Consider the following 16,337-nt stretch of genomic DNA (forward strand, 5'->3'; position numbering starts at 1 on the left):
AATAACCCTCAATTTTTAATGAACATCTACATGATCAGTAAACTAAATATAGACCTGATATACACTAAAAAATGCAAAATACAGAGGATAATATTATAATAAATGTTGATAAATTACTTCAAAAATGTTAAATAGAGATAAAAATGTATTTGGGAACTGACACAAAAGTAGCAGTGGGTCTTTCTGGGTTAATACTATTGTGTTTGTATATATCTGAGCTGAGACCCCAATTAAATCTTGCAAATATGTTCCTGAGTCTGTGTTTTTCAATATATTGCGTGGATGTGGTGGTGCTTGTGTGCTCCTGATTACCACATCACACAGACGTCGTGTTCATTCAGTCAGAAGGATGAGGCTGAATGGCTAATAGGTTGTCTAATTGAAGCCAATAATGAGCTGGAGCCTGTGTTTGTGGCACATAGCTTTTTGTTTCCTCTGTCTTCTATTATCCTCCTCATGCTAATGCACACGGTCAGCTGTGCACACTGGGAGGGAAAGGCTGTTGGACATCATGTTCAATATTCAAGTCAGTATTATACGTGCTCATATTTGACACATTTCTGCTAATCGATCACTATATGATCATATTTTACAGATTTAATCCTCATACTCTGATTCACAGGTGTCAAACATGCGTCCCGGAGGCCAAATCTGGCCCGCCAAAGGGTCCAAGCCGGCCCGCGGTATGACTTCGTGAAATGCAAAAATTGCACTGAAGATATTAACAATCAATGGTGTCAAAATCCTTTTAATTCAGACTTCACATACAGTCCAATTATATTTCAAGTGGGTCAGACCAGTAAAATATTATCATAATAACCTATAAATAATGACAACCCCAAATTTCTTTGTTTTTTTGGTGTAAAAAAAGCAAAATTACATGAAAATGTTTACATTGCCAAACTATACTTTTACAAAAAAATGTGAATAACACAAAAAAAATGAACAAACGGAAATGTGTTAAGAAAAGTAAATGCAATTTTACCAATATTCTGCCTGTTACTAAATGTTTTGTGCGATTGTAATGAACACGTGTAAATGATGAGCTGATAAACTGAGGCAGAATATTGTTAAAATTGCACTTGTTTTTCTTTAGAAAATTCAAGTTCACGTTATTCAGATTTTTAAGAAAACTTTGTAGATGTAAACCTGATCATAATATAATTTGACTTTTTTTTACTGTTATTTTACTGGTCTGGTCCACTGGAGATCAAATTGGGGCAAATGTGGCCCCTGAACTAAAATGAGTTTGACACCCCTGCTTTAATTATTACACCACCCCCCCATCCCCCACCAAAAAAAAAAAAAAAAAGCGAGGCAATGGGTATTGTTTTTGACTTGGTTTGTTTGTTTTTTGACACTCTAGCAGCAAAACTATTGGTTGAATTCAGACCAAATTGGGTTTACAGATTGCCAGTGACCCAGAATAGATCTGATTACATTTTGAGAAAAGTAGGTCAAAGTTCAATTTTTTTTAGGAATTTTTAAAGTCCCCCCTTTACTTTTAATGAAGTGAAATTTCAAATGTCTGAAGCAGCAAAACTATTGGTTGAATTCATCCCAAACTGGCTTTATAGATTGCCAGTGATGCAGAATAGATGTGGTTACATTTTGGGAAAAATAGGTCAAAGTTGGTATGAATTCAACTAAAAGTTTGGTTGCTAGAGTGTTAACAGACAAACAAACAAACCGAACCGAAAACAACATCCCTTGCCTCCCCTTTGGGGGACGGGGTCATAATATCAAATAGAGATTTAATAGAGAACGGTAATGTCGACTATTTGTAAAAACACACATTAGCAGGGTCGCTGAAAGTCCATATGTCATCATGTCACCCTGTGTTTGTCTGTGGTCTTCATTATAGAGGTTCATGTGGTTCTGGTTTTGTGTGTGATGTGCCTTTACTTCATCGTGTTGTGTTTTGTGATGCCTCGTCCTTTGACTCACTGTGAGTCTTTGTGTGTGGTCTTGGTGGTGGAGGTGTGGGCTATTCTGAACCCCCCACAGTAGTGGTCTGAGGTGGGCTCAGCAGAGACCCCCTCCTTGGCCTTCAGCCTTCGGTGGACTTCCACAGCGACCTTGTGGAAGCGACTCGGGCCTTGGTTGATGATGCTGAAGCGGCGGTTGCCATGGTGACCAGGTCCCGAGGGCGAGCGTCCCAGGCCGTCGGTGTAGACGTTGTATCCGATGGCGTCCTGCAGCTTGTCGATCTGGGAGATCTTTGCGTCCAACTCCCTCTGAAGGTGCTGCAGCTGAAGCTCCTGGGCTCGAAACTCCTGGTCCCGACGTTCCAGCTCCGCCTCCAGCTGAGTGATCCGCATCCTGAGGATCAGAGCAGAGGTTTATTCATTGAACTACTGGACATCAGTGGTACAGTATCTTGGAGTTTTCCACACCAAATATTGACCGAATCTAAGGATAAATGTTGTTAAATCTAAACCAGGGGTCTCAAACTCAGATCCTCGGGGGCCGGTATCCTGCATGTTTTAGATGTATCCCTCTTCCAACACACCTGATTCATATGATAAGCCTATCATCAAGCTCTGCAGAAGCCTGATAACGACCGTCAGGTGTGCTGGAAGAGGGAAACATCTAAAACATGCAGGATACTGGCCCTCGAGGATCTGAGTTTGACACCCCTGATCTAAACGTTGTCATTTCACGGTTCAGTGTAATCTTCAGTTCCATCTAGTGGTGAAGTTGCAGATTGCGACCAGATGGACCGCAAGTGATCTACCCTCCAGTGGCCACTAAAACCAAACCCCCCCCTCCAGACCTACTTTACCTGGTTTGCCAACGCTAGACTGTAGAAACATGGTGGTGCACCGTAGTGGACTCTAGAGTCTGGGATGATCCACCACCATGAAACCTGGGACAATAATTACAACCATGTTTCTTGGGAACCATTGGCACATCGAAGTCTAAATCAAACACATGGTGGTACTGTTCCCCCTCCCCACCACCACCTCTAACCCCCCCACCCCCCATGATCGGTCCAGTCATGTTGCAGTTTAGGTCCATTTAATATACAAAGAGGTGTGAAAAAATGAATACTATGAAAAACAGTAGTTACATCTCCTTAAAAAAAATGGACTCCATCATTACCAAATTTAATGCACATTGCTGGGCTGAGCGACATGAATCTATCATGGCCGCCCACGGGGTGGCCATGGCTCAGGAGGCAGAGCAGGTTGTCCAATATCCGAAGGGTTAGTGGTTGAAGTCCAGCTCTATCCTTGTCATGTGCCATGTGTATTGGGAAAGAATCTGCTGATACAATACAAATCACAATACTACGATCATGGTACGATATATCATGATACTGTTAGAAAGGTGGTTTTTTATTGGCTTTGTTTCTTTTTTAAATGATTATTTCCAGGAAGAATTGAATTACACCAGAAATATGTACAAATACTAAACACATTTTTATTTGATCACAACAGGATCTAATGCTAGATCACAAAATGTTCCTGTGTTCAAACTGAAATTCTGTTTTACAGACATTACAGTTTAAGATCCTGTTCAAATATTCATATTCTATTAGTTCAGAACTAACATCAGAACAGTATTTTTGTGAAATCCCAACAAAGGAACTAACATTATTTAATAAGTGTTAAATAATAATAAATAAAAAAAAAACAAAAAAGAAAAACTAAAAACTAAAATGAATCTCCACAATATCTGCATTTGAATAAATAGAAAAATATCAATAACAGTACTTTTTTAATATCGATACAGTATTGTGAAATGAAATATCGCGATATATTGCAGAATCGATATTTTCTTACACCCCTAGTTATCTGTATGCATTATAAGATTTCTGTGTGTATGTTCTAGGGATGTAATAATATGAAAATTTCATATCACAGTTATTGTGACCAAAATTATCACGGTTATCATTATTATCGCGTTATTATTGAAATTGTGCTCAGAATGTTCAAAAAGTACCTATTCACACACTGAAATAATTTAACCAAGTATTATTTAAAAAAAAAAAAAAACAAATAAAATAATTGGCACAATGTACCTTCTGTTGCAGAAACATCCAAATATTAACCCTCAGTGGCCTGAGCCTTTTTTTTTTTTCATTTTTCAGTCCTTTTGATTTTGCCTTTATATACTATATAAACAAACGTTTACTATACCCATGTTTGGGACCTGTTTTTTTAGCACAACTTTATCTATATCATCTGTCTATTATTTTTTCACTTTAACCTACTATAAAAACATAAAAGGCCAGAAAACACAAAAAAATATAAAATCCGACTTGAAAAATGTATATAATTTATTGCATAAATAACACACAGATGTTTAACGAACCTTTTCAAAGACTTTAAAAGTGAATATTGGTTCCAAATATTAGGTATAGAAAATTAAAATTGTAATAAATTAAAACTATACTCAAATATTTGACATAAAATCATAGCTTTACATTGAATTTTTTTCCCCTGAAAGTGCTGTAATCAAACACGATTATCATGATAATTAGAATTTAAACGATAATACTAAACGTCTGCAATTTTACCGCGGTTTATCGCTATATTGGTAATCGTTACATCCCTAGTATGTTCAAATACCACGCACTGAGGGTTAGGGTAAAGGTTTGGGTTATGTGAACCGGAGATCTTGGTGTAAATTGACACGAGATCAAATGACGTTGAATAACACACAAAAGGTCCAAAATACACACGTATGTCACATCAAATGCCAGAAGAACTGGTGTAACACACAACACAATGTCACTCATCAACAAAAAAAAACAACATACTTTGACAATAAAGGCCATAATGACAGATTTCCAGTGTGTTCATTCGTGTTTTCTGATAAACAAAATGTATGTGACCCTGGCAGTAGATGTGTGTTTGAATGTGTATGAATGAACTGCAAGACCTCATTACAGCCACTAAGTATTATTCAAAAAGAGCTATACAGATCATAATGTTGACTACCAGGAACACTCACACTCATTATTCTTACAGTCAAAATTACTCAAGTTCACAGACATTGTGGACTATCAAACAGCTCAAATAATGTACAAGATAAAAATAATCCATTACCAACAAATATACAGAAATTATTCAGTATTCATGAGGGGGTTATAATTTAAGGGGGAAAATTAACTTTAAAATTCACTTAATACGCACGACTAGGAAGGGTTTTTGTGTTTCAGTCAGCGGGGTGAGACTGTGGAACAGATTCAATATAGAGTTAAAGCAACGACCAAGAATGAAAGAATTTAAAAGGACGAACAAAGACAATTTTTCAGAGGTACAGGGATGAGGGAGGGGTTGGGTATCACTGGGTGTTATAAAGATGTACAAGTATGTGGTATGTGTATGTATATGTATGTATAGGTGTGTATGTGTGTGTGTGTGTGTGTGTGTGTGTGTGTATAGATCTGTGTATGAATATGTATTTACATGTATGTGTTATTGGATTATGTGTTGATGTAAATCATATTATATTTGTTCATAATAATATAAAGCCAGAAACCAAATTATTTAATAATAAGTATCAGTCATATTATGGTATATAGTATAGATCTGCTTAGACTAGGAAGGTTATTATTGTTATTAATTATATAAGGAGAAGGGATGGGAGTTTATAAGTTGTACTTCTTCTCACTCCTTTTTGAATATTTTATATGTCTTATGTTTAAGTCTTTTGTTTATTTATTTTCTTCTGTTTTGACATTCATATTCAAAATAAATACATCAATCAAATCAATCAGTGTTGGGTGGTGGGAGTTCACCACCACCGGTGTGAATGTGAGAGGGAATGAATAATGGATCAATAATGTAAAACACTTTAGGTGTTTTAAAAAATGTTCTAGAAATCCAATTCAAATAGACAATTATTATTGTTATTTAATTTATGAAAATAAATTCACACAACAAAAACCACAGACAAATGCTCAGTAAAACCTGGATTAACTATTTTAAATATTTTGATGTTAAAGCACAACCACCAAAACAAACTGCAGATGACAAACAAAACAAACAACCCCAGATTTCCCAGAATCCTCTGCACACACTAACCTGAGTACTTCAGTGAACAGAGCAGGAGGTTCAGGGTGAATGGAGGCCAAACAGCTGTTCTCCTCAGCCCTTTGATGAGGGGCTTTGATCGAACCGTTCCCCATTTCAGGCATTGGCTGGTCCTCAGGTCAGACCCGGTTCTGGACTGGTCCTCAAGTCAGACCCGGTTCTGGACTGGTCCTCAAGTCAGACCCGGTTCTGGATTGGTCCTCAGGTCAAACCAGGTTCTGGACTGGATCTCAGGTCAAACCAGTTCTTGGGCTAGTACTGATGTCTAAGCGGGTTCTAACCAAGTCCTGAATGTCAAACCAGGTCCTGGACTGGTCTTGAGGTTAAGCCGGATGGTCTTGAGGTGACTCCAGGTCCTGGACTCATCCTCAGGTCAATCCAGGTTTTGCACTGGTCCTCAGACCAGTTCAGATCCAGAGCACAGACTCTGCAGGATCATCTCCAGCCCAGCAGTCCTCCCATGACTCTACAGAAATTTAAAAATAATCAATCCTTTGTTTTTCTGTGATGATTCAGCTCCAGGATGTGGTTCCAAATAAAAGCCCTGGACCTGTTCTGCTCGCCATCCTCAAACACAATGACAGTGTGAGCTGAGGGGCTCTGAAGTGTTTGAATCCAAAAGGAGGAGGATCTGCTGTTGAACTGGAGCTATGGGGCGACCCCTGGTGGACTAACACTGACATGACAGATCAGGGGGGTCACAGTTCAGGTTCCACATTCAGACCAATATAATCTGAAGTGAGTCGGACCAGTAAAAGCATAACAGTTAAAGAAGTAAAATTACACCATGTAAACGTTTACATCCAGAAAGTGTCCTTAAAAATGAGAATAACATGAAGAACCTGAAATAGAAAAAAGAAAAATAATTACAATTTCAACAATATTCTGCTTCAGTTTCAACTCACAGATCACATGGATCTACAAATACACAAAATATTTAATAACAGACAGAATATTGGTACAATTACACTTTTTCTGAAAACATTTCAGGCTGTTTCACTTTTTGCAGGTTCACTTTATTGTGAAAGGATAGTTTGAAAATGTAAACATTTTTGTGTAATTTTTACTTTTTTAACACTAAACAAAGATTGGCGTTACTATTATTTACAGGTTATTCTGTTGTTATTTTACTGGTTCAACCCACTTTAGATCATATTGGTCTGTATGTGGAACCTGGACTAAAATTATTTTAACATCTTTGATTAATGTTCAGTGTCATTTTTGCATGTAATAAATTCATCCCAGGGGCTGGATCGGTGGTTGGCTTTGGCCCGCGGACCATATGTTTGACACCTGTGTATTAGATCATAATCAAAAAGAAAGATCAGAGTAAATAGAATTAAACTGAAAATGCTGATTGAACTGATCATATTTTATATTAAAGGGATCTGATAATGGGATATAATCAGGGGCGATTCTAGGATCTGACCTTCGGGGGGGCTCAGCCCCCGAGAAGCAGCTGACATCCATTCTTGACACAGAATTATTAGGCTATTGAATTGAATCCAGCTTTGAAATTTCTTAGAAAAGCCAAAGAGTTTTCCATAAAAGCATACATTATACAACAAGAATATGTGATAATCCAACCATGATCTATGTACAAATTCCACTGACGTACAATCCCACCACTGTAACAGCCATTTGACCAGATGAGTCTAACATCATCTTATACCTATGATGTTTAGTATTAATGATTAAGGATGAGCAATGATCAGCTTTTCTCCAAAATTAGTGAATGTAAACTGAGGAAAAGGCTCAGTTGACCACAGCTGTCTATGGTATTTTGTCTCAGCCTTTTTTGGCCTATTAAAAGGATAAAAGACCATATTGAACTTTAGGCTGTTTCTAAAAGCCTATGCCTTCTAAATGGAATGTAGTACTGTGTAAATATGATACTGTGTGCTGTCCATGGCATGGAGGAACGTAGTTCATGTCTCAATACATACCCCTTTTCCTCCAAAAAGAATGGATACGCTGAGCTCCTCTCTGCTCCTCCTCCTCTCTGACCTCCTCTCTGCTCCTCTTTCTCCCTGACCGTCTCTCTCCTAATTTTCTCCTCTATTTACACCCCAGTAAATACACGTTACTGACTTGACTTCTTCCTGAGAGTCTCTGTGCTTTATCTCCTCACAGGTTTTCCCAGGATCATCTCTGGACCTGCTGCTGTGGTCCTGCCTCTCTCCTCCTTCATCATCATCACCATAGATGTTCTAGTTCAGTTATCTGTGCATCAGCTGCATTCATGTGTCTCCCCCTACCTCCCCCCTTCTCCCCCAGTCTCTCTCTATCTCTATCGCTCTCTCTTTTCTCCTCCTTTTACTCTCTCTCTTAACCCCAACTGGTCTAGGTGGACAGCCATCCTTCGGGAGTCTGGCTCTGCTCCAGGTTTCTGCTGTTAAAGGGAAGTTTTTCCTCACCACTGTCACCAGTCACTAGTGTTTGCTCCTGGAGGATTCTGTTGGGTTTCTGTAAATTGGCTTAGAGTCTGGTTTTGCCCAACTCTATATGTAAAGTGTCATGAGATAACTTTTGTAATGATTTGGCGCTATATAAATAAATTTGATTTGATTTGATGTAAATTGGTGTGGTCTGTCTGTTCTCTTTACTTATTGGCTGATGAGAGTTCAGCTTTGGTGGCTGTGAAAGCTGGGGGTGGAGATGATTATAATACAAGAAAACACCACTTTTTATGCCGTCAAAAGTGACACAGAGCGACGTAAAATATGAGGTTTTAAAGAGCCATAAGATGGCGCTTTTTGCACCGCTCTTAGAACAGTACATGACGGCGTAAAAAAAAACTGTTTTTGTGGGAATTTACGCCGGTTTTTATGGCGTTTAGGTGGTTTGGACGAAGTTTTTTACGGCGTTTAAATGACCAGACGTGTTGTAAGAGTGGCAAATAGTGATAGAGTTGGCTTGCCATACAAAAGGTCCCAAATTTCCATATAACCACCGAAAATGCACAAAGATATGTATCTGCACAGTTTTGTGACATAACTTTCACTTTACCGTTCATAAATTCCACTTCTCTGTGTTATAAAGTGGACACTTTTAGACCATATGGGACTTCCATCAAGCGTGACATTACCTGACGTTTACTACTAAGGAAGCAGTCAAATTGTATGGTGGGAACGACTGGTCTAACACTAGTCAGTGAAGGATAGTGTTGAAAAAATTAAAAGAAAACAAAGCCAAATGACACTGTTTCAGTAAGTCCACCATTACTACTGCTGATTCGGGGGACAGTCCAGCTGTGGACAGTCCAGCCGTGGACAGTCCAGCTGTGGACAGTCCAGCTGTGGACAGTCCAGCTGTGCTGTGGCTGCTGCTAACACCAGTATTACTGTCAGAGGGCCTGCAGACTGCAGAGGCCACAGCAGCTTTAGCAGATGGAACAGAAGGACAGTCTGCAGACGCCATCGTCCTACCTGTAAGTGTAACTCCTGTATGTTATTATAAAAATAGTAACCGCTATTGTAACAGCAAGTGATTGGAACATTGAATTATATTGAACACAAGCTAACTGGTGTGTGTGTGTGTGTGTGTGTGTGTGTGTGTGTGTGTGTGTGTGTGTGTGTGTGTGTGTGTGTGTGTGTGTGTGTTATGGGTGTCTGCAAGGGGATTCCTGCACGTCCTGGAGGTATTGTGGATAAAAATCCCTCTTCCAGTTGCTCTGCCGCCTAAAAACAAAAACACTAGAGGAAGGTGTTTCCAGATCAATCAGTTCAGTAAAAGTATTAATACCACACCGTGAAAATACTCAACTAAATGCGAAAATGCTGCATTAATATCATGATCATACCATAATAACATACCATGATTTATATTATTGTGCCCACACCACCCCACCACCCCTTTTCTTTTTTGTTTTGTTTCATGCTTAGTGGTAGTTTGTATGTACGTGTGAAAGTTAAACTAAGAAAAACAATTCAAGACACTATATCTAAAATGCAGTATCCTCCTCAGACCCAGCTATGGGTCTTCTGTCCACATTTGTGGACAAGAGTTTCACAACTTTATACAAAAAAAAAAAGAAAAGAAAACGGTCCACCACAAAGGACATTCCATAAAAACGTTAAAAACTGCATCTGACAAAACTGTTGCATCATGATGTTTCCAATATAGGTACTTATTTAATAAAAAAAAAAAAAAAAAAGCTTGTACTTTGCTGATGTTTTCTGGGTCTTAGGAGGTTATATATTGTTTTTCCTTTCTTGAATAAAACAAATATTTTAAAAAAAGAAAAAATGAAAGCGCTGCATTAAAACAATTACCCAAGTACTCAATTCACAGTAAAATGTCCTCTATCCATGTTTTACTTTTACATGTGATGGTTTTGATTCATTTTCCACGGTACATGTTTAAGGTTGAGCTCATTAACATAATTTTATTAAATGTTGTGTAATTTTACACAGCAGTGCATCATATTTTATAATCTTATATTTGTCACGATCCCATGTTATGAGAACCACATACATGCAAAAAGGCAGTCCATTTTCCAGTGAATGGAAGTGGGTTTTTAAAGGGTTTATTCAGCTTAAGAAGGTGAAGGATTTTCTCAGGCCATAAAGGAACATAACAAACAATAAAAATCTACTCATTTGGAGATACGTAGTTTTCACTGAGCAGGAAGGGAATGAGGAACTGTAATCTGACAAGTAAATAAAGCTGTCAGAGGGGGGTAAATAGGGGAGTAAATAGCCCAATACTTGCCTCTGAGATGCATTAAAATGACACTAAAGTAAAGAACAAGGACCTAAAATATGTATCTGGTAAGAAAAAAAAAAAAGAGAATATAAAAGTCTGTTAATATGAATCATGCAGTGACTGTTGTCATTTTATTTCAGTCATGTTTTCAGTTTGAGGTCAACTTGGTGTTTTAACCAAATCAGACTCTTTCAACATTGGGAAACAATAGTTAACACTGTATTTTATTTATTAGACTGATTAAAACAGTTCCTCCTCACCCTTTGTGAGTGTAGTGAGTCATTTTACCCAAAACAAGAATCTATCATTATCTGCTACTGCTCTCTTGTGGATGAGAGTAAAACTACAGATCAACTTTCTGTGCAACGTTTTACCAGGTTGTATTTAGACTGGGAACTATATGGTATATTGACTGTAAAATACAACTTGTCTGATAGGCAGTGACAGTTCAAATCCAGTAATTTTCTTGCATTAAATCACAGGTGATGAGACTGTGATTGGTCATCGGAAGTAAAAGTTAAGATCGTTTCAGTTGCTACATTACAAGTTTAATGCTAAAATGAAGAGCAATCATAGAAAACTTAAAGAGACAGTTAAAAAATACAAAATAGTATGTAAAATATATATCTAAATAGATGCTTATAGAAAAGAAACATTCTATGAGGGTGCAAAAGTGCAAATTAATGTTAAAACTGTACAAAAACGTCATTCATATTGAATATATGCACTGAAAACTCCTCCATATAAATTACATTTTGAAAAAACTTTGACATTTATTATTAGAGACTCACAAAGACTTGTATTAGTATCAGCCAATACTGGCCCTGTTAAGACATCTGCAAATAAGATTATATTTATCTAGTGTTATATGTAGGTTGTTTTACACATTTTCAGGTCTGAGTTTGCTCTCATTCAAAAATATTATGATGAAGACCTCAAAGACAAAATAATTGGATAGATTTTTTCTTTTCTTATTATGAAGACTTCTTTGTTTTTCTGGCAGAAAAAGGTTGAAAAATGATGAATACATCAATAAATTAAAAAAACAAACAAACCAATAATAGCATTCTACTTGCATTTGCTCAAAGTTTCCCATCCATGCCATGTGCAAACAACATATTGTTACTCTTTTTATTTTATCAGAGAGGTTTCATACCCATCAATTAACAGATGCACTAGTTGTGAAATTCTTGGCTAACACCAGCCTTTTTAATATTATTTTCAGTTTGCTGCGGTTTCTTTCCTTGCAATTCATCCTCCTGTCTGTGCCAAATGAGCAAAGAAATTTTATTAAGAAAACTGTACTGCTATTTAGGGGTGTAAGGAAATGTCAGTTCTGCAATATTTTATGATATTTCATTTCACAATACTGTATCGATCTTAAAAAGTACTGTATCAATATTTTTAGGTGTTTTTTCATATGCAAATATTGTGGAGGTTCATGGTTGTTTTTATTTTTGTTTATATTTATTTATTATTATTTAACACTTTGTAAATTAAATAATGTTAGTTCCTTTGTTGGGATTGCAAAAAAAACAAAAAAGAATGTTATGGTGTTAGTTACGAACTAATTGAATATGAACATTTGAACAGGATCTTAATCTGTACTGTCTGTAAAACATAATTTAAATTTTAACACAGGAAAATTTGTGACATAGCATTAGATCCTGTTGTGATCAAATAAAAATCTGTTTTTGTATATTTCTGGTGTAATTCAATTCTTCAAGGAAATAATCATTTAAAAAACAAAGAAACAAACAAAAAAATTGCCTTTTTAACAGTATCATGATATATCGTGATATATCATATTGTGATCCTAGTATTGTGATGTGTATCGTATCGCTAGATTCTTGCCAATACACAGCCCTACTGCTATTAGCTCTATCCCTGTTGTATAAAGACATAAAGTCTTTGAACAAGTTGATAATATGCATTTTAGAAAAATCTTCATTATAACACAGCAGATAAACATCAGCCACTGCCATCAGTGAAACGATGTCAGATAGCTGAAGTAGCTGATGTAAATGTATTAATTCAACCTCTTTCAGGTGGTTTCAGACTGAAAATGGATGTTTTTATTTTAGGTGTTTCATCTATAGAAATTTACAATGCACTTAATTATATATTACTTGTTTTTGAGAGAACTGGGCTGTCATTGTTATCCATTTAAATACTGCATTGTCAGTCGGTTAAACAGTGTGATCAAAACACAATAAAATGTGCAAAAGTTTATAAAATGATCTCACCAAACAATCAAGTAAAAACAACACATACTAAAAAAATGTACTGTCTCCGAAGTAATTGTGTGTGACTGCTGAGAGCTCAAACTTTGATGAAATGAAGCAGAAATTTTTTGAATTGTGACTAAATTTAGCTGAAGAGCCTTAAAACACTAACAGAATTAAAGTGAGCAACTAAAGCTGAAGGAGCAGATGAAATGGTTGTCGAGACAAGACAAATAATCTTATCATATTTTTATTTACTACATTTGCCAGAACATTTCACCCATCTTTGCCAGATTTTTGACTTCAACATTTAAGACTTTGACAGTGTTCCAGAAGTATAAAAACAGAAATACAGTATTGGTCTGGATAAGTTTGTCACTATTTTCTGTTCTGTTTTTGTCAAATAGACTGCTATGACTACTTGTTTGTATATTCTTGTAAATAAATATGAAAATATTTATAAAAGGCTGAAGGAATTAGCTACTTATTTTTTTTAAATTAGACAATTGTCGTATCTATTCTGTACTGATTACATATCAATATACAATACAGTTCATTAATTGGGATTGTCCACAATATAATAAACTAATTAAAAAAAAAAAACAATATTGGATTTAAAATAAGAATTGTCTTCTTTTGGGTAAGGTGGGATTGTGGGAGGGATAAAAAGAAAAATGAAAGAGTATATGTTCGTTTTATCTCATTACGCTGCCATGCTGCAGCCTGTGAATTTACTTCCAATAAAGAAAGTAAAAAAAAAAAAAAAAAAAAGACTGAAGGAATGTCCATATTGGAAAAACAGTTTGTGTTTGTAGATTCTGGTTGCCATTAAAAGTCAGATTTTAATACAAGATTGTCATTCAACTATATAACTTTAAAACTATATAATGCAGCGGTTCCCAACCTTTTTTGGCTCGTGACCCCATTTTAACATCACAAATTTCTGGCGACCCCAGACATTCAAAACAGAGACTATTTGTTTTTTTGCTAAAATTAATTTGTTACCTCCACCAAGGAGGTTCTGTTTTTGCAGGTGTTGGTTTGTCTGTTTGTCTGTCTGTGTGCAAGATAATTCAAAAAGTTATGGATGGATTTGGATGAAAATTTCAGGAAATGTTGATACTGGCACAAGAAACAAATGATTAAATTTTGGTGAGGGGGGGCGGGGGTGTGTGTGTGTCACTGATCTGCCTTGGCAGAGGTCTGCGCTCTCTGAGTGCTTTTGTAATTTTTAATCATGTAATAGTTTGCTATACTATGTTGCAAATAAATGTTAATTTTAGACACATTTAGTCTATATAATGTATATTATTATGGACGGAGGCAGTAAATCCAGGTGTAGATTACTGCACAAAGTGAGAATTGGATTTTCCTTGGTCAGGATATGTACAATCAGTCCACCTTGGATTTCCAAGGCTGACAATTAATACTGAACAAACAAGAACTCAAACTATGAATTATGAAAGAGCTGCAGCATCTGAAACTGACCACAATGAACATTTGACACATAAACAGAACCACAGTGCTTCAGTTTCAGCTTCAGTTTGTCTTTTATATATTGTGATTGTCTCTGTCAACTCACCATATATTTTTTATTAGTAAGTTTTGTATTTTTTTTTATCAGTTACTAAAAATCAACCTGTACCACGTATCTCAATAAGATTCTCTTAATTCAAAAGAAATTTTTAAGAATGATCAGTTTTTCTAAGAGACTCCACTCATCTGCTCCTCTTTTCCAAAAATTCAATCTTCTCTCAGTTTTTGATGTGAACGTTTACCAGACCTGTGTCTTCATGTACAAATATGTTCACTTAACTCATATTCTTCCTAAAGTTTTTCACAATTTCTTTATGTTGTCTTCTGTTATTCACAACTTTCTGACACAATCTTCAAACAAATTTTATCTTCTGTACTGCCGAACTTCAGTCTGTCAGTATTCTCTGAAATATTGTGGACCAAATCTGTGGAATAATCTAAGACCTGAACTTCAATCAACATCTACTTTATCATTGTTTAAAAAGCATCTGAAAAGGACTTTAATTCATGAAAAAATGTAAGGCTGTGTACTACTTGATTTGTATTTGATGATTTGTAATGTGGATTACTTTTTTATTGTTTTTACTTTAGTTTATTATTTCAGTTATATTGTATTTTTGAATTCTTTTTTGTGTGTGTGTGTGTGTTGTTCTTTTTGGGGGAGGTATTCATATAAGCCTTCTTTTTGGCTTCTAACCTCTCCTGCACAATTTTGTTACTTGTTTGAATGTTTGTTTTTCCTATTGCTGTTTTTATTTTGTGCAAATCAAATCAAATCAAAATTTCAGGCGACCCCAAGGTTGAAAAATACTGATATAATGGTTTTGCAGCTTGCAGCTACTTGAACTGAAGTATTTTAGCCTGGAAAAACGGCTCTTTCTCTGGTGGTTTTAAAGTGTCCTACGGCACTTGAAGGCAGCAACACACCCTGATTTCTCCCAACATCCGGGGCTTTGGAGTGAGTCGGTGCGTGTGGAAAGTGGGTAAGGAGGGCAGCGGAGGAGCGGACTGATGACAGCTGTCAGTGGGAACAAAAACACTGCCAATATCTGAGGAGAACACGAATGGCTGCCCCGTAAACCGGCAACAAAAAGGGGAGCTCTCGTCGGTAGCATCGCTGGTCACTTGAAGGTGTTGTAAAGGTAAGGTTTTGTGTTTTTGGGGTGGGGAATATGACGTGAGGACCAGTGCCAGTTTGCCCTGTCTGTCTCAGGAGAGTCGAGGTTAGCAACAGCGGCTATCCCGGCTAACTAACCAGCTAAACGGCTCTGCTAGCCGGAGTCCCGGGGAATGTCTTCGGCGCTGGGGTCATAGCTTCGGAAAGGACGTGGCTAGGTGGTTTTTGTTTATATTACCTACAGCGGAAGCAGAGTAAGGAGCTTTTGGTTTGACGTAAGAGAACTGAAATGGGAATTTCGGGAGGAGGACATGCTAGTTAGCAACTCTGGTTAGCTTACCAATGAGCAGGCTAACCGTTCAGTGAACGTTAATCAGCTACCAAACGCCAACGGGCAGGACATGGGTGTATATTTAGCGTTAACCGGGCTGAAGTAGGTATAATATTTAAAATTAAGGAGTCATTATTGGGACTTTAACGAATGTGTGGAAAACCCTTTGATTTAACTTTAATTTTGAAGGAGTTGCAAACGTTTACCTGTCGCAGTTTACATTTATATATTTAGCATAACAATATTATTTGCTAATTGTACGGGCAGGTAACTCTTGAAACTGTCGGCTTTCCTAACTTCTCTTACTGCTACTGTTCACTAATCGTGAATCTGTGGTATGTAGTTGGATCATCAGACGCCCTCCAGGACAACTC

The 16,337-nt window shown here is 36.8% G+C and overlaps 2 protein-coding genes across 7 annotated transcripts in view; one reads left to right on the forward strand and one right to left on the reverse strand.

The window, feature by feature from the left end:
- prkg2l (protein kinase cGMP-dependent 2, like) overlaps window positions 1–6,375 on the reverse strand; it is a 29,105-nt gene extending 22,730 nt beyond the window's left edge. The window contains exons 1-2 of the mRNA XM_030155489.1: window positions 6,039–6,375; window positions 1,948–2,322 (exon numbers count right to left, since the gene is read on the reverse strand). Coding sequence (XP_030011349.1) covers window positions 1,948–2,322; window positions 6,039–6,151 — 488 coding nt within the window. The 5' untranslated portion in view covers window positions 6,152–6,375. The remainder of the gene's footprint in view (window positions 1–1,947; window positions 2,323–6,038) is intronic.
- A 9,105-nt stretch (window positions 6,376–15,480) lies between these two features.
- LOC115433920 (leucine-rich repeat flightless-interacting protein 2-like) overlaps window positions 15,481–16,337 on the forward strand; it is a 32,112-nt gene continuing 31,255 nt past the window's right edge. For all 6 annotated transcript variants that reach the window (XM_030155490.1, XM_030155492.1, XM_030155494.1 and 3 more), the window contains exon 1: window positions 15,481–15,657. The gene's annotated coding sequence lies outside the window, so the exon portion shown is untranslated. The remainder of the gene's footprint in view (window positions 15,658–16,337) is intronic.

Source organism: Sphaeramia orbicularis, chromosome 15, assembly GCF_902148855.1.
Source record: "Sphaeramia orbicularis chromosome 15, fSphaOr1.1, whole genome shotgun sequence".
Lineage (NCBI taxonomy): Eukaryota > Metazoa > Chordata > Actinopteri > Kurtiformes > Apogonidae > Sphaeramia > Sphaeramia orbicularis.